The sequence below is a fragment of the Lutra lutra genome, chromosome 11, assembly GCF_902655055.1.
Source record: "Lutra lutra chromosome 11, mLutLut1.2, whole genome shotgun sequence".
Classification (NCBI taxonomy): Eukaryota; Metazoa; Chordata; class Mammalia; order Carnivora; family Mustelidae; genus Lutra; species Lutra lutra.
In genome coordinates, this window is record NC_062288.1 from 73,346,368 (window position 1) to 73,365,098 (window position 18,731).

Sequence of the window (18,731 nt, forward strand, 5' to 3'; positions counted from 1 at the left end):
TTAAAGACAAATGCCATCCCATAAGCTAAAATCACACTACCATTTAAATTTATAGGAGTATTCATTAACATTGGCCATAATTTTAGCTTGGAAATGGGAAATGAGATTCTTGAGTCAAGATCACGGTAGACCATGAAATTTTTTGGTTAGTGGTTAATTATGTTCAAATATTCAACTTTGCATCTGCCAAGTTATTTTTATTTTTAAATTCTATACTATTATTAACTGTGACACAAAGATGGAATAGTCTCATCTATATTCACCTACCAAGATAATTTTCCAAAAATATTTTTTATTAAATGATAATGTACATTATTAGCATAAGCCTTAAGATTGGAGGGGGAAGAAGCCAACTCCTGATTCTCTTTGTTTAATCTAGGAATTGCTTCCAGAAACAAAATTATGTGTCTGTGGCCACTCTTCTGGTGATGGGCATCCTCACAACACATTTGCAGTAAGTTACACTGAGCAACTAGAAGTTCAGCTACTAAGCACAAAGCCATAGACTCAATACCACAAAATAGATTATCTGTGATTTTCTATTAGCCACTCCCTTTCATTGATGAAGATAATCAGAGATGATTAATATGAAGATATCAATGTAATTAGCTGGTTTTCTGTTGCTTCTTGTATTCTCTCTTCAATTATATTTCATCGTCTATACACTTCACTGTTTCTGTGAGTTGATGGTGTTAAAATTTACCTGAAATATATAAAGGCATATGGTTGATTCACCACTATACTTTTCTTGAACTTTTAGGAATCACTTGATGAGATAGTGTTGACATGAAAAAAAATAAAGATTATGAATAGATACAATATATATTTACATATTTTTAGGGGAAACTTGCTGTTCCATGTCTGCAAGTTATCATATAAATATGCCAAGGCCTTTTTTTAAATACATATTCTGTCACTAGAGTATAATTTGTCTCTTTAGACTATAATATTCAATGAAAATTGCTTTTGTGACCCAGTTCACATACCAGTTAGCCTTGGAAATGAATAATAATCCTGAAGTGGCCATTCAAGAATTTTTAATAGAGCAACTTCGTGTTTCCATTTAGCATGGTTACTACCTGTATTCTTAAGGAATCTTTAAATATGTAAGTCATATATTTTTCATATATAGAATTTTTACTTGTTTCCTTAAGAATTGAGGTGTTTAGTTAATTTCCATGGACTAGAGTATTCCTAAATTGGCTCACACCCCCAAATTTTTTAAGATGCTGTACATAGTATTTCTTAATTTATAGTTGATAGAACAGATCACAGTTAAGACTTTTATAAATAAATAGTGTCTTCCTGAATAAAGAAGAAATTTCTAATTTCATACCTTGGTTAAAAAAAAATAAAGGCTTTTCTCAATAAAAAATAGTGTCAAATTAGTATGGAATGCTATTCTTTGCGGAAAATATACAAACACAAAGCCTTTTAGAAATTGTTTGATTCAAACAAAAATAGTGGAAACAACATAACATAGACTATTTTATGGAAATAGTGAATGCAGAGAATTGGTAATGAATTTTGTACATTAAAACAGGTTTTGCAATGATTTGAAGTTATCTATTTTGGGTTTCATTCATTTTAGTTCTGCAGTGTTTGTGCCTCCTGAACTTTCTTGGCAATAGTAACATCTGAAAAAAAGTTCCAGAAATTAAAAAGCAGTGGTAAGTTTTGCTGGAATGATGTAAATTTAGGTGAAAGACTAAACTAACCTAATTTTCTAAGTATTTGCTCTATATTTTGAAGGGAGATAAATTTAAGATAAACTTCAAAAATAACTATATACTTTAACCTATTAATAAAGATTCATCCAAAAATATACTTTTAAGAAAATAGTGCATTAAAAATGGAAAAGGCAGTATTTCTAATTGGTAACACTTTTTTCTAAAATAATCCCAATGGAAAAATTGTTTTCATTAGACTGAAGAGTGAGCTCACTAAACTACTAATAGTGTTTGTTCTTTATCTAAAACTACTTCTACCAGTATAAAAAAAATTCTCTATTCTACTAATATAAGAATAAATCGATAGCATCAGATCTTTATATTTTCACTGACATGTTTTCAGAATGAAAACAAACCACAGAGAAATTAAATTACTTAACCATAGGCCATTTAATTCCTCAATGGCAAGGCTGAATGAAGTCTATGATCATCAGTGTTTTGGTCTTTCCAAGGATATGCCAGATTGTTCGTGGTTGCCTTGAGGGCTGTGTTGAATGGGAGTCTAAGGTTGTTCTGTGTGTCAGGATCGTGGATAGTATCTGGGACAGGAAGACTACCAGGATGAATTAGTGAGGTCTGTTGTGGCTGATAGGGAGAGGGAGTATAAGTGCGTACCAGGTATCTCCTATCCCTATGGTGCACCAAACTTAATACTTCAGACTAGTCACTGAGTGACTCTGCAAATGATGCCTCCTGACTTCACAACACTAGGGAAACACTAAATACTAAGTAGGTACTTATTTTCTTTTATTGACTACTTTAGATATAACCTTTCTGCAGGCTAAAGTGGCTAGTGGGATTTAAAATCAAAATGCAAACTAAAACAGATGATATCTATTATTCACAGTTGACAATGTCTATGCAATGGACATTGCTCTCTTTTAGTATTTAGTATATTTCGTAAGTACCAGTACTCTGAGGTGGTAGTCAACTAAGCTCTGGAGCACCATGAGATAACTGGTGGGCTAAATGGAAGAAGAGTGTAGAAAGTATACATACAGGTCTCTAAAGGCAGCCACATTCCTTTATAATCTATTTAACTGAAGTGTGTAATAAATTGTGAATCACTGTAATAATTCTGAAATCTTTTTTTTTTAAAATTTTATTTATTTATTTGTCAGAGAGAGAGAGGGAGAGCACAAGCAGGCAGAGCGGCAGGCAGAGGCAGAAGCAGGCTCCCCACTGAGCAAGGAGCCCGATGCGGGACTCAATCCCAGGACCCTGGGACCATGACCTGAGCCGAAGGCAGCAGCTTAACCAACTGAGCCACCCAGGCGCCCCTAATTCTGAAATCTTTAAGAGATCATATATCCCTATCAGTGGATCAATTTAATATCACACATATTACTTCCATGGTTGATCAACCTTCACAAAGAAAAAAGCCAAAATTTTCAGGCAATTGTTCCAAATTGGGAGATTAAATTACTTTTTATTCCCTCCCTCTTAACTTCAAAAATAAAAATCCTGTAAGTTTATTTAAAAGCTGGAAATAAAGTGCCATAAATTTCAGAGAAAAGCCACTTAACAACTACCAAAAGTAGGTTAAAGCTCAAATTCCCTTAAGGAAATAAGTAATATTACATATTTCATATTAAACTGATGTCAGATGCTCTCCATCATACTATCCTCTCCCAGGCATTTCTTCCATCCAGTTCCCAACAAAAGATACAATAAAAATATATTTCAAAGAAGCATTTTCTGGCGTTTTAGCATGCAAGTAGCCATCAGACATTAGCTGTCATCTGAGTATTGTGCTTCCTTATTAGCACATTGTTGAACAGTAGTGATACATTTATATATCCAACAATAGATTATATTTATTGTGCCTTGACTAATTTATAGCAATACAGGGTAGTAATTGTGCTCCCTTATATCATCCCTACCTGAAAATTATCATCTTAAATTCTATATACCTGTTGTTTGGTCTCCACAGGTTGTATGTTTAACATTCTAAGGATAATGACATAATATCCTTATTGTAACTTTGAATTTTATAAGGAAAAGCTTTAAGTTCTGGCTTTAAAGGAAAGAGTGTGAGAGTAAGAGAGCTTCTTTATGAGAGATTACTTTTCAATACTTCCTTTTCATACTCATTTTTTTTCAAATGGTATATATTTAACTCTCATCTGGAAAAATCTTCACTTACTTTACTTTGCTTTCAGATGTTAGTTATAAGATAGGTGCTTTTTCCCCCCTCATGATATATCAAGCAGCTTTATGAATGGCTAACTGTCAAGATCCTGAATTTGCTTCCCTACCACACAATAGTAACCCAAGTTCACTCCCCAATAACAAGACCTTGTTGACACCTCATCTGTCTGAATGGCCTCATTAACACCTACCTGCAGATAACCTTATTGTTAGTCTTGCCTACAGGTTTTTACACTAAATGAATACTATTTTACATAGGATTCTGCCCATTAGCTCCAAGTGCTAAGGCAATTAAGTGGAATACTTAGAGTCCTTGTCTTTTGGGTATTATTTTCAAAACATTTAGCATTGGGTCAAATGAGTATTTTGATGAATAAAACTTGTTGGACCTATGAAACCAAAAATGAAACTTGCTGGCCTTGGTCCAGTTGGTTTATGACCCATATAAATTAAATTGCGTTGATCACGTTGAATCTCCCCCCCTACAGATCTTTATTCTGTTTTGATTACCTCCTGAATGTTTTATTTCAATGAGAATTGTGCGTTGGAGGAAATAACAAAAGAGGAGAGTGACAAATTTTTTTTAAGATTTTATTTATTTATTTGACACAGAGAGAGAGAGAGAGGTCATAAGCAGGCAGAGAGGCAAGCAGAGGGGGAGGGGGAGGCAGAGAGCCCAATGCGGGGCTCTATCCCAGGATCCTAAGATCCTGACCTGAGCCGAAGGCAGAGACTTAACCCACTGAGCCATTCAGGCACCCCAAGAGTGACAGTATTTAAGAATCACTTATTTTCTATCCAAATTTATCTCTCTTTTTAGTCTTTACATGAGTTATACCCCGCAGCAAATCATCTATCCCATGGGCTCTGGAATCATCTTTCTAGATCGAATATTGGACAAATTACTTACATTTTTTAGCTTCATGCTCTCAATCTGTATAATTAGGATAATAATAATCTACCTCATAGTGTGGTAATGGGGATTAAATTTTATAATTGGAAAGTAGTTAGCGTGATGACTAACTCATAGTTTGCAGTAGATATTCAAGTCAGTAGCTGTAGTACCATCAATACACTCTTGGTTGGACTAAAGAGGCAATTCTGTTTGATGTAAATTTAAGTGCGTATTTGGTATTAACACTAAATAAGCATTAGGCATTGCACCTTGAAGCATGACTAAGACAGATGGAAATGTTCCTTAATGAGAGGAAAGTCTTTATATTCATTAATTTACATTAAACACTGACTTATTCACTCACAAAAATCAGTGTTGTCCAAATGTTTTCTGATTTGTTAAGTGGAAGATAAAGAATCCTCCCTCACCAGATCTAAATGAGGTCCTCTGGCAGCCAAGGAAAACCATTGCCAAAGAAGATTAGGAAAAGTGATTGTACCCCTAATTGTTTGTATCCAGCTAGAGCACACCAAGATATGAAGTTAGGATATACATAGATGGGGCAGTGCCAGATTACCTCCAGTGTTTTTTCTTCCTTACCGATTTTATTTTATTTTATTTTATTTTTTAAGATTTTTTATTTATTTATTTGACAGAGAGAGAGATCACAAGTAGACGGAGAGGCAGGCAGAGAGAGAGAGAGAGGGAAGCGGGCTTCTTGCTGAGCAGAGAGCCTGACGTGGGACTTGATCCCAGGACCCTGAGATCATGACCTGAGCCGAAGGCAGCGGCTTAACCCACTGAGCCACCCAGGCACCCCTTCCTTACCTATTTTAAATTTATTATCAGAGATGAACCAGGAGTTAAAGGTAAATTACTATTGATTGATAGTATTGACAATTTTAACTAACACGCTATAGGTAGTTAACCAGGGATAATATTGTGGTATCTTTTTTTAGAGCCCTTTCTATAAAACCTAGATTTAACTCTTCACTATTAGTGTAAAGTTGTAGTAGAGTACACTTGAATTGATTATAAAGCAGTACAAATTAGATTTGTTAATTAATCGTGTTCATTTTGAGTAGTTTTTGTTTGAGGTCCTTTGGTATGAAATAAGCCTTAAGATAACCAAACATTTCAAACCTGGACTTTACAGCTGATTTTGTTAATGCCATGGAGTTGTAATATGGTAACCATGTTTAGGGCTACTGTTAAAAACCTTCCAGATTCTTTGTCAGAAATAGAATAAAGATTTCTGTTTTTAAAACCTTGGTTGACATTTGTATGCACTTCTTGATTAATCTTTTTCTTTCCAAGTGTAATTCAAATATTAATAATTATCTTTACACACCTCACTCAGCTAGGATGTAGCTCCATGAACTCAGTTCATTCTAGACACCTCTCCTGAGTGGTTGCCTCTCACCTTCTATTTTATTGCAATATTTGAGATTGCAATGAATTCTCTTGATGTTGGTTCCAAGAAGACCAGTAGCAGAGCTTTTTCAATGGAGGTTCCTCTTTGAAATTTATAATGAATAATTTACTCCCCTTGATGATTCACCAAAGCATCAGTATGGCAGAAATCAGGAGCTGATGAAAGGACTATTTATTTAGTTATCTGGTTTTGTTGTTGTTAATATATTTTTCATCAAATAAATTGATACACACACTAGACTATGTATGTGGCAATAATGTGAATTTATGGTGCCCATTCAGATAGACTATATGTTTCCTTTCACATTTTAAAGTTATTTGTAATGAAATATTAGTATAGTCTCTACAAATATGAAATCTGCACTAACTTCTCACAGTTCACTCTATAGTTCTTGTATATTTCTAAAGACTTAAAAAATGTATATTCCGTATTTAGTATTTGTATTTCTGTTCCTTGTATATTTCTGTATCATTTTAGCATAATAGTAAGCACAAGGCACAAAAAAACAAGTCATCCTTGTTATAAATCTTCATGACTCGTGAGTGTGCACACACACAAACAAACATACATGCATACATATACATATTTAATGACCAATAATGTAAAAGAATGTATATGTGTTTTTATTGACTTGTATATGCTATTCACTTTTGTTGTCTTCCTTTCAAGTTACATTTTTTTGTGTTTGTAATTTTCATTAGTCAAATGAGTCATCTGTTATGCATAGGATTAACAAATTAGAGACATCAAATTTTTATCACTGGCACCATTCATGCTGCAATGTATTTACTTCAAAAATATTTCTAAATAACTGGATTTTTCATGTGATTTTAATACATAGGATGTCATGTTAAGCAGCATATAATTCCCATTGACATTAAGACTTCAACCTAAAACTGCATGCTGTACTTTAAATCTTTATTCAGTGGAGTTCAGAAAGCTTACATTATCAGAGTTCTGTCATGCTGTAATCATATAATAGTGATTCAAACAACTTAGATAAAATTGCACATGCTTACTTTCCAATTAATCATATCCTTTATCATAATGATAATTTTGATGCAAGTAAATTCACCTTATTGGTAAGATAAAGAATAAAAGCCTTATACTAAGTTAAAGATTTCGAGATGGAACTTCTGTCATATTTAACATTAAAAACAACATGACACGCTTAGGCTCTTGCAACCATGTTCCCAAGCTCTTTTCCCTGAAGTTGTAATTACTACTCCAGCAGATATTCCTCCTGTTCTCTCTTAAGAGAGGTAAGATGAGATATTTTGTAATATTGGCAGAAGCAATCTACCTTTCAAATCAAATCTACCTTTTCAAATCCAGTTTTAACATCATGCTCCAGATTACATGGGTTGTATATTTAATATTTTCAGAGTAACAATATAATACCTTAATTTTAATTTTTCTAGAATTTTATATGTAAAATATTTAGTCTGGCTAAAACAGACAATATAGAATAGGAATAAGAGATCTTGAGAGTTCTCACTTAAGTACTCTTAAGTAAGAGTATCGTAAAAGATATTACGCTGAAGGGAAGGTACCAGGTAAATATCAGATAAATTCTCATTAAATTAAGCATCATTCATAAATTCACATTGATTGTGTAATTTTAGGGAGAGAGAGTGTTGACAAAATTATGCCATTAAAAGTTGATAAACAAGCTTAAATTTTCCTACAGCATCATATATGCATACCTAGTGATTATTTTGCTGATAAGTAATTAATACAAAGTTGAAATAAAGAAATGAAATGATATGAGTAACAAGTACACTATTGTTTTATCTCTGTTTCACCCTGAATCCTTGTTCCCTGTAAGTTGCGTATCTCATATACTCATTTAAGGCTGGCAAATATACTTTTTTGCATGCCTGCCTTTGTCTCCTTATATATGATCTATATAGGGCTCCTTTTAGCTATAATATTCTATCAGTCCATAGAGGATAGAAACACATGCTGGGCACACATCCCTTTTCTCTTTATTTTGGCTATGCAGTATTAGAAGGGTTGTGCCCTGTTACTGCATAGCCAAAATAAAGAGAAAGGGGATGTGTGCCCAGCATGTGTTTCCATCCTCTATGGACTGATAGAATATTATAGCTAAAAGAAGCCCTATGTTTCATCTAATTCAAATACTTTATTTTACAGTTGAGAAAACAGTGATAAAGAATCTAAGTGACTCCCCTAATATCTCTCCAGTATTCATGGAATTCAAGGGGGAGCTATTGATGACCTGATAATTCTTTAGTCTTAAGCCATGGTTCGTGTGTATTAATTTTCACAGATTGTGTATTTTAACTTTAATTCTATATGTAAGGAAAGCATTAAGTTTTTCCAGATGTTGCTAATCACATTTACCTATGAAAAGATTTCAAAAACCAGGTAGATTTTGTGATCACTTTTGAAATTACCATACATATTACTTGACTATTTGCAGTTTGTTGAGAACACGTTTAGGATCTCAGTCAGATCTATGAGATAATTTTATTTACACGTAGAGATTTTAGAAAAAGAACAATCCAAGGATTTTTAATGATTCCCCCAGAAACATGACTTCATGAAATCCAAGACTGTTGATTTATTGCTTACAATTTTTTAATAGGATTTCAGCTAGAAAAAGACATGAAACTCTTACTGTGGTATAAAGGGCATTCCAAAGTTAGTTCCTAATGTTTAAAGGAATAAACTTAATGGTTAACAAAATCTTAATTCTTTACAATCATTTTATATTTATTTAGACTACACATCTGACCAAGATCAGTTGCTCTGTAGAGATGACCAAAGAGATGTCCCTCAGCTTTTTAGCTTGTCTGTTTACTCTCTCCCAGATAAATATTATGTCTTAACAATCGAGAAAAAGTGATTAGTAGGTCTGTTATGCCATCCTGATCTTAAAATCCAAAAAACAGAAGACATGACAATACTTTAAGTGTGATACTGAAATACCAAACATTTAAATAGGTAAAGCTCAGAATGGATGCTTGAATTCATCAGACTAAAATGCTAAGTCTGTAACATGCAATTTTGATCCTATAAAATATATTCATAGCACTCATAGAAATGAGTACAAGGTTTGAATTCTGTTCAGACATTATGGTTTTAGAAAAGTCTTACAAGTACTTGGAACAATCACTTCCACCATTTTAAATTAGTACATACTATTTTATTTTAGTTTATATAGTTTTATATATAGTTTATTATAATATTATAATTGATATCATCATAAGATAAATAATTGTTCCTATTCTTCTTACTTATAACTTCTAAACAGTCCTGAGTGGCTGCCCACTGTCTCTTGGATAAAGCTTTACAGTCATGTACTTCCCCCAAACTGGGCTTTTTCTTTGCCAAACTTATCTCCTATTATTTCATAAACAAAAACATTGGGTCCTAACTAATACACCTTTATGTATGTCCAAAACATACAATACTCCTTTTTTGCTATTCCCTTTCTTTTGTTATTATCATTTTGTATCATCCTCTCTGTTCTTTCCTGCTTGTCAAATTCCACTGGTTATAAAATCCCAGTTCAAGGGCGCCTGGGTGGCTCAGTGGGTTAAGCCGCTGCCTTCGGCTCAGGTCATGATCTCAGGGTCCTGGGATCGAGGCCCACATCGGGCTCTCTGCTCAGCGGGGAGCCTGCTTCCCTCTCTCTCTCTCTCTCTCTCTCTCTGCCTGCCTCTCTGTCTACTTGTGATCTCTCTCTGTCAAATAAATAAATAAAATCTTAAAAAAAAAAAAATCCCAGTTCAATACTATCCCACATGAATGCATTTTCACCAATGCAGTCCACATTGATTAATCCCTTTTTTGGTCTTGTTATCCAATCCACACTTTGGAATTATTCTTAGCCCTCTGATACGGCTCTGATACAGTTCCATTCAACACATACTCACTGAACACATACTGTTATAACTCACAATGATTAAAAAAAATTTCAGTAAACTAATGAGTAACCACATGCATCTGAGAAGTGTAGACTGTGAAGATGGGAAATGTGTAATTTAGTACTCAAAAAATCAAGCAAGTTGTAAAGATAGGCTTAATCACTGTACTGAGGAATTAGGGACAGGTAGATGGACAGGTTGAGGTGAAGTTTTGGGAAAAAAAAACACATAAATTCATCACACTGAAAATGTAGAGAATATTCTAGACACTGGGAACAGAATCTGCAAGTTTACAGAAGAGAGAAAAGAAAAAGATGGGTAGTTTTCAAAGGCTACACTTATTGTATCTGAGAAATTGGAAAATGTTTCAGGAAAAGTTGGCATATGTAGTCTTTAAATATATGGACCAAGGCCAAAAGTTGAAGTTTTGAATTTTTAAAGAACTTTAAATATTCTGTAAGATTTTGAGCAAAGAGGGGCACCTGGGTGGCTCAGGTCATGATCCCAAAGTCCTGAGATCAAGCCCCGAATCAGGCTTTCTGCTTGGCGAGAACCCTGCTTCTCCCTCTCCCACTCCCCCTGCTTGTGTTCCTCTCTTGCTGTCTCTCTCTGTCAAATAAATAAATAAAATCTTTAAAAAATACATTTTTGAGCAAAGAAGTGAATGTAACATAGCCAGACGCTCCTATTTAAAAATATCCTTAGGAACATTAGGAAGAAGTGATTGAACTAGAAAAATATTGGAATCGTGTGTATAGGTTAAAGGATGCTACCCCCAAAAATAATAATGGTAATCTTAACTAGGAGAAGGACAGGGAAGAAAGTTAAGAGGACAGAGTTAGGGGAGAATACAATTGTTTATGTTATGTTGCTAATTAGAGAAACAGAAAAAAAATCTGTGCCTGGATATTTGAATTTGGTTGACTGTGAGCCTGGTGATATCTAGAACCCAGAAAGAATAATAGGTTCGATGGTAGGCAGAAAGCGGTTGGAAGTAATGAAAACGTTGTTTGAGAAGTATATTTGCATTGCCAGTGGGATATCCATGTTCGGCAGGCTGTTGGCAATGAGTTGGAGATGATGAATTTTTGGAAGTCATACCATATGCGGGAGACCAGAGTCCATTATTTTCAATGAGACTGTGAAGAGGAAGATGACCACAGATAAGTCACAAATCATGATATTGGCTAAGGGAAAAAAGAAGAACCAGTAAAGAAAGTGAATCCATAACACAGCAAAGAACCAGGAGCAGGGGTCAATGGACAACAGAAGAGATTTTTAACAAGCTAAGAGATTATTCAAAGCCTTGTTACAGACAAAGGAGTGGTTTTAAAATGAGGATGAGACCTGAAGCAAGTTGTAGATTTGGCAAGAGTGTTTTCAACAGAATACAGTCGATGACTTACATGACAACCGAAGGAGTTCATGTAGAGGTGACAAAGGGCTCTGGCCCTTTGGGAGAAATGCTGATTAAAAGGGAGATGATAGGATGGGGCCTTGAGGAGGAGCATGAGTGAGGAAAGGTCTTTAGGGAAGGAGACAGTGGAGATGAAAAGATTAAAAGTGAAAGAAGGAGTAGAGTAAAGAGTTGAAACAAGGAATGAAAGATGATGGGGATTGGATGCTGGCATCCAGGGCACAGATGGAGGTAGTCCTTGAAAGGGAATCAAAACCCACTTTCATTGGAATTGAATGGAAATTTGATGATAAGTAAACTCATAGCTGGGTTTTTACCTGTCTTTCATTATTTGTTCAATCTGTTAATGCCTTGTGACTGTCACTGTGTCCCTCTCCCCATGTCATGACATCTATGTTTGAACTTCATATCACCTTTTAGGGATTCCTATTTCTATGACAAATGGTGCCCAAAAAGGGAAGAGTATTTTCGTGGTTGTTAAAATTTTCTAGTTATGAGAGCTTTACTTTGACCATATTTGTTATACATTAGGAAATTATTAGCCAAAAAGATAACTACTCATTAGAATTTAAACTTAGCAGTGATTTTCTCATAAAAGACTAATAGCATAGTCACAAGATGAGTGCTCTTTCCTTTCTCTCAGAAATTTAAGATGGATTAATATATATCTGAAGAACATTAATTCTTTTATGAAACATTTAGATACATGAAGATTTTGAACTTTTTAAGTAATTAGTTAATTTTTAGTAATTAATAAAATAAAGCTTTTCACTTTTTAGAAAAACCTTTTAGTGAAAGCAGACATGCAACCAGAATGAAATATATGCAGAAATATTATGATCGTCTTTTTTCCACTGTATTGACAGTATTACATTTTAAGAACAACTCAATAACTCAACCACTGAAATTGCCCTTACACTACTTTTAATTGCTTAATTCTGCGCCTAGTACTACACAATTTGGATACAAAGGGTATGACAGGGTAACATATCCTTAAACAAAAAAAACCGTCTTTCTCTTCATAAAATCAGAACTAAAGCATAAGGAAAACTAAGAGAGATACAAATAAGGACCTTGGTTTTGGAGCCTTTTACAGCAGCTGATATTTCTGCTTTGCAAAGTAGACCTTAAATAGTAGAATTTCAAGAATTGGTGATAAACTGTTGGAAGTATAATCTCTCCCAAATGATTCCATGACTTCTGACCAAAAAGTTCCTACGTCATTGCTGCCGAAAATAATTCCTTTTAACATGCTAACAAAAATGCTTTTCCTTTTTCACTTTTTTCAGTTCTCTGCTAAGCAAATTTATTGAAGATCTTCAAACTGAATTAAATAGTTTTTCTGTTTTGATTTACTGGGGTTTTGGTGAAACTATCGACTATGTCAGGTTTTAGGAGACAAAATCATAATGTGGTCTCTTTGGCAGAAGCCCAGCCTTCGAGGAATAACCACACTTTGCAATAATTTTGGGTTTGGGGGCTTTTTTGGGGTTTTTGTTTTGTTTTGTTTTGTTTTTAAGATTTTTATTTATTTATTTGACAGAGAGAGAGGGAGATCACAAGTAGGCAGAGAGGAAGGCAGAGAGAGGGGGAAGCAGGCTCACCGCTGAGCAGAGAGCCCGATGCGGGGCTCGATCCCAGGACCCTGAGATCATGACCTGAGCCGAAGGCAGCGGCTTAACCCACTGAGCCACCCAGGCGCCCTTGGTTTTGTTTTTTTAAGATTTATTTATCTTATTTGAGAGACAGAGCATGAGTGTGTGAACAGGAGCAGGGAGGGGCACAGAAGGAGAGAAGCACACTCCTGGCTGAGTGGGAAGCCCCATGGGACTCCATCTCAAGACCCTGAGATCAGGACCTGAGCTGAAACCAAGAATGGAATGCTCAACTAACTGTGCCACCCAGGCACCCCCACCCGTAGTAGTTTCTATTATAGCTATTTACATATATATTTTTTTCTATTGAGGAAACAGACTTAACTGAGAAGTAAAATAATCTACCTAGGGTCATGTTTTAGCAAATGATTAAGCCGAGATTCAGATTCAGGTCTGTCTGATCCAAGATCTCTCCTTTATGTTACATCACCTGTGGCTTTTTCTGGGGGTTTTAATTACTTCCCTACAAATATGATTTAGAAGGAAACTACCCCACCCCACCCCCCACATTAGAAGAGTGCCTGAATATTTGAATCCGATTAGCTGCCTTGAACACTTCGACTTCGCTTTTCTCCACCTCCTGTAAACCAGGGATTTTCAGCTCCACCTGCTTCAGACAAGAACACAAAAAAGATTTGACAATCACCAGCACTATTCCAACTCATGCTCTCAAAGTTTGATTGTTGGCTTTTTTTTTTCCAATTCTGACAACTTTCACTTTTTCTTCTATAAGTTTACATTTCCTTTATCTTTCTTGAACCAACGCTTTACTCTCATTAAATCTTCTATTCTCATTAAGTCTTTTCTGTTTGACAGTCAAAACATTTATTCGGCATTCCTGAATCTGTGCTATTTTTCTAAGATCTCCCCCTCCTGCCAGGTCTTGTTATTCCTTTTTTTAAATGACTCTCAGAAATAATCAAAATATTCACTCTGCCAAGTAAATATCCCCAAACCTTTGCCCACCCCTAGGCCTTTGACCACTCAAGTCTCTCTGTCCTCTCTGCTTCCTGGGGTGGTAAAGTTCACAGAACCCAAATCTTGTCCTGGTAAAGGCAGTTTCAGCTTGCTACCTAAAATCCGTATGGAATGAAAATTTGTTTCCACCTTTTTCTCTTCTAGAGTCTGATTACTTTGGGGAAAATAATTTCATTTTCCCATGCTACTTAATGAGAAATGCACAAAAGTATCTGGCCTGTAGTGAGTACTTAACAGGGTCCTCTCCTTTTGTTTTGCTTCTGTAGAATTTTGTTTTCTTTTGTCATTTATACTGCTTAATCTAAATATCTCTTCATAGAATCAGGAAGGAAGTACCAATTTTTTTTAGTGTTAACATAATGGTAGATAATATTCATTTTTTTTCCTCCAATTTTTTTCTTCTGATGGTAGTTTTCCTTACTGATCAAGAAAATTTCTGAAGTATGTAAATATTGTTGGAAAGAGTGAGACTTTTAAGAATGTAGAGAGTTTTTGTTAAGTTTTCTCATTTTGAAATCAATGTTTTGAACTTAGGTAAGCCATCTGGCCAGTTTTCTACGTCTCACCTCAAACACGAGATTTGTTATTTTCAGTGTCTCTCTACCAACTGCTCCAGATGATTCGGAGGATTAGTCAAGATTAGGAGACACTTATTTAAGAGCCTCTCTACACAATGTGTTCCCTGGGCCAGGAGCATCACCTGGGAATTAGTTGGAAATGCAGACTCTCGGGCCCCACTCCAGACCTATTGAATCACAATCTGCATTTTAACAAGATCCTTAGCCAATATATATGTTCCTTGAAGATTAAGAAGCACTGTTCTAAAGCTCAACTTTTAGAAAATGAATATTCTGTGCGTGCGTGTTATATACAGATATAATACACACAGATTACTACAAGATAGTGTGTAGATACATTTATAATCTTTTTAAGACAGGGGAGGGGGAGCGGCAGAGGAAGGGGGAAAGAGAGGATCTTAAGCAGGCTCCACACCCAGTGCAGAGCCCTATGCTGGGCTCAATCTCACAATACTGAGAACGTGACCTGAGCTGAAATCAAGGGTCAGCTGCTTAACTGACTGAGCCACCCAGGTGCCCCCATATGCATTTAAAATTTAAAGAAATATTTGTGATCGTTATAGCTAGGGGTAATGTTTAATATAATAATTAAAAGTCAGGGGGAAACAGTTTGATGCTCTGTGATTATATTTAACAGTATTAGATATTTATTTTGCTGTTTTGTATGCATGTGGGAAGGACAGAATTGTGCCTGCACAAACCAATTGTGTTGAGTAAATTGAGTTTAAAAGTAAGATTATTTCAGTAATATAATACTTCTGGAGTTTTGTCTACAAAGTGCTACTAACTGGCTTGACTGAATTTTTCACCTGGTAACTTATGAATATCGGAAAGATATAGTGGTTAAACTGAAGGTCTACTTACATCATGATGTTAAAAAATTTGTATATCACTTAATATCGAATACGTCCTATAAGTATTTCAGGAGTAAAAAGATCATTTGTGGGATATAGGGAGGATAAAGAGATTTACTGTAGTGTAGGTTATTGAAAGTATTTTTAGTGATGTTTACTCTTCTATGAAGATTCCATTTATAAATACCTTATTATCATTTGTTAAATTAAATGACACTATACAGAATGCTGATGACTTTAACTCATACATTAAATATGCACATATATTTTAACAATATTTGCATCTTATAATACATTTAATAATGACTTGTCATAGTGTTACTCATTAACCGTTTCTTTGACTTTAATATTTTAAAAAATAAAGTGCTTTTGTATGTTATACTAATTTATGTGTTTCTTAATCCTAGAATGCTGATATATATATATGTAGTATATATATATATGCTGATATATACATATATATATGTATATATATATGATATATATATATCACTATTTGATTGGATGTATTTCCATTTTAACTGAAATTTTGGATGAAAGCTTTCCCCTAGAACAGTCATTTGAAATATATCAGGATGTCAAGATTCCAAACAATATAGTTCATGTTCTTATTCTTCTACATATGCTTAAACATATTTCTAACAACATAGTGCTTCCTATAAACAACTTTTCTTGAATTAGCACAAAATGTTTTTGTATTGCAATGCATTTATAAATCATAGTTCATACTAGTAAAAGCAGCTTTTGTAACAAAGTACTACTAGTATGAGTATTATTAAAGCCTAATTAATCATTACTATTTAAAGGCTGAGTTTAGTAGGCACTCATTATTTAAGTCATAATAAAAATTTAGATTTTTCAGTATCTCACTAAGTTCCAGGATAATTGTACAAATGACCCAACTTTAAATACACAAAGCCAGGGACGCCTGGGTGGCTCAGTTGGTTGGACGACTGCTTTCGGCTCAGGTCATGATCCCGGAGTTTCCGGATCGAGTCCCGCCTCGGGCTCCCAGCTCCACAGGAAGTCTGCTTCTCCCTCTGACCTTCTCCTCGCTCATGCTCTCTCTCACTGCCTCTCTCTCAAATAAATAAATAAAATCTTTAAAAAATAAATAAATAAATAAATAAATAAATAAATACACAAAGCCATAGTATTTCTTAAAATTATGGCTAATTCAGTTTGTGTTACATTGATTATCAGTATTTTCAACATGTGAATAAAATACTTGAGAAAAGGCATAGCAAGGGTAGAAATTTGGAAGTATTTCCTAAACGTGAATAGGAAAAGGAAATGATTCTCTTACTAGTTATCCAACAGTTTCTCAAAGTTCAAATCAGCTGCTGATTTGGTAAACATGAGATAATAAAATCCATCATTCTTGGTGTCTTATTGATGGTTTTGAAATTCTCATCCTCATTTTAAAGTGTCTGATTTTTTTTTCAGTTTCTATTTTACTTATTTTTTTAATTAACATATAATGTATTATTAGCCCCGAGGGTACAGATCTGTGAATCGTCAGGCTTACACACTTCACAGCACTCACCCTCCCCAATGTCCATAATCCAGCCACACTCTCCCTACCCTTCTACCCCCCTCCCTGGCAACCCTCAGTTTGTTTTGTGAGATTAACAGTCTCCTATGGTTTGTCTCCCTCCTGATCCCATCTTTTCCCACTGATATTTATTTTAAACTCATACAGTTTTTGAACTAGTCTGAACCCCATAGTTGAATTCGATTTTTAAAAAATTAAATAATTGCTGCAGAGTATTTTAAAAGTATATATGAAGTGATCAAAAACATTAAGAAATTTCTTTTTCCCCAGCCCCTGTTTGTTTTTTTTTTGTTGTTGTTCTTGAATATAGAAATTGAAACAGTCCCGAAACTTACAAGTCATTTTCCCCAAGACTGCTGCTATCTGGAATCTGAAAGGGAATTGCTTTTCTCCAATATTTGTCAATAAGCAGTTACTGCTTTAGATTTGTCATTAGAAAAATTTCTAAGCATATCGAATATATGCTAGTATTTGCGCGTGTTCGTGAAATGAAAAGGAGTCCTGAATGTTCCTCTTAAGCAGGACATTTGGTTTGGCTGTCTCCATACACAAACTTAAACTGTTTTCAATCAATGTCATTTTTGCCCCCAAGTAATTGGTTGTTTTCTCTGAACTCCTGTAGCTTTTATGTATGAAACATGCTGCTTCTGTTTCTTGATTCATCAACTATAGGTAGACGATGTTGACTCCTTGCTGTAAAGATTAGAAATTTAGTAATTTTTCACCACCTACAATTTTTGCTAATTTTATTATTTTGAACTCTTCTGATGGTTATCTTCATTCCTCAAATAATATCTATTTTTTTCTATATTGATTCTCTGCTAGAAATGATGGTTCTTTAAAAAAAAAAAAAAACCGGCTAGCCAGCATTTTTATTTTATTTTATGGAGCCAATAAATACTTCGGAATATACAAATCAAAAGATTCTTAAAACTTCCTTCTGTTTTCTGAATCATCTGTTTGATGTTTTGAGACATGTTACATTTGTTCATCTTTTTCATTTTTTATACTATTGGTTTTCTTCCAATGTCTGATGTTTCTAATTGTTGGTTCAATATATGAATGAAGGCTGAGTAATAATAAGATTAGTAGCCGGGGTAATTTTTTGCATGGTTGTGTAGGTTTCTTTCAAGAATAGGCATCTCGGGACGCCTAGGTGGCTCAGTTGGTTGGACGACTGCCTTCGGCTCAGGTCATGATCCCGGAGTTCGGGGATCGAGTCCCACATCGGGCTCCCAGCTCCACGGGGAGTCTGCTTCTCTCTCTGACCTTCTCCTTGCTCATGCTCTCTCTGTCTCTCTCTCTCAAATAAATAAATAAAAATCTTTTAAAAATTTTTAAAAAATAAATAAATAATTAAAAAAAAAAAAGAATAGGCATCTCCCTCAGATGGGAGTGTGTCGGCAGACAGGCTTCACTTTAGGACTGAGTGAACCAATTGCCACCAGTGGCAAAGCTAAGATAGTGTTATTTGGCACGACCAACTTAAGTTGTAAGTCTGTAATTGAAGCTGGGAATCATCTGTAAACTCTACTGTGCTCAACTTTTGCATTCCTACACCCACACTGGGTGCTTTCTCTAGAAGGC

General features: G+C 34.8%; 1 protein-coding gene across 16 annotated transcripts in view; it reads left to right on the top strand.

Moving 5' to 3' along the window:
• FOXP2 (forkhead box P2) overlaps nt 1–18,731 on the top strand; it is a 572,585-nt gene that overhangs the window by 451,005 nt on the left and 102,849 nt on the right. For 12 of the 16 annotated variants that reach the window (XM_047694958.1, XM_047694957.1, XM_047694956.1 and 9 more), the window contains one exon: nt 380–454. The exons of the other annotated variants lie outside the window; for them this stretch is intronic. In XM_047694958.1, the coding sequence (XP_047550914.1) occupies nt 380–454 (75 nt within the window). The remainder of the gene's footprint in view (nt 1–379; nt 455–18,731) is intronic. 16 annotated transcript variants of the gene reach the window in all.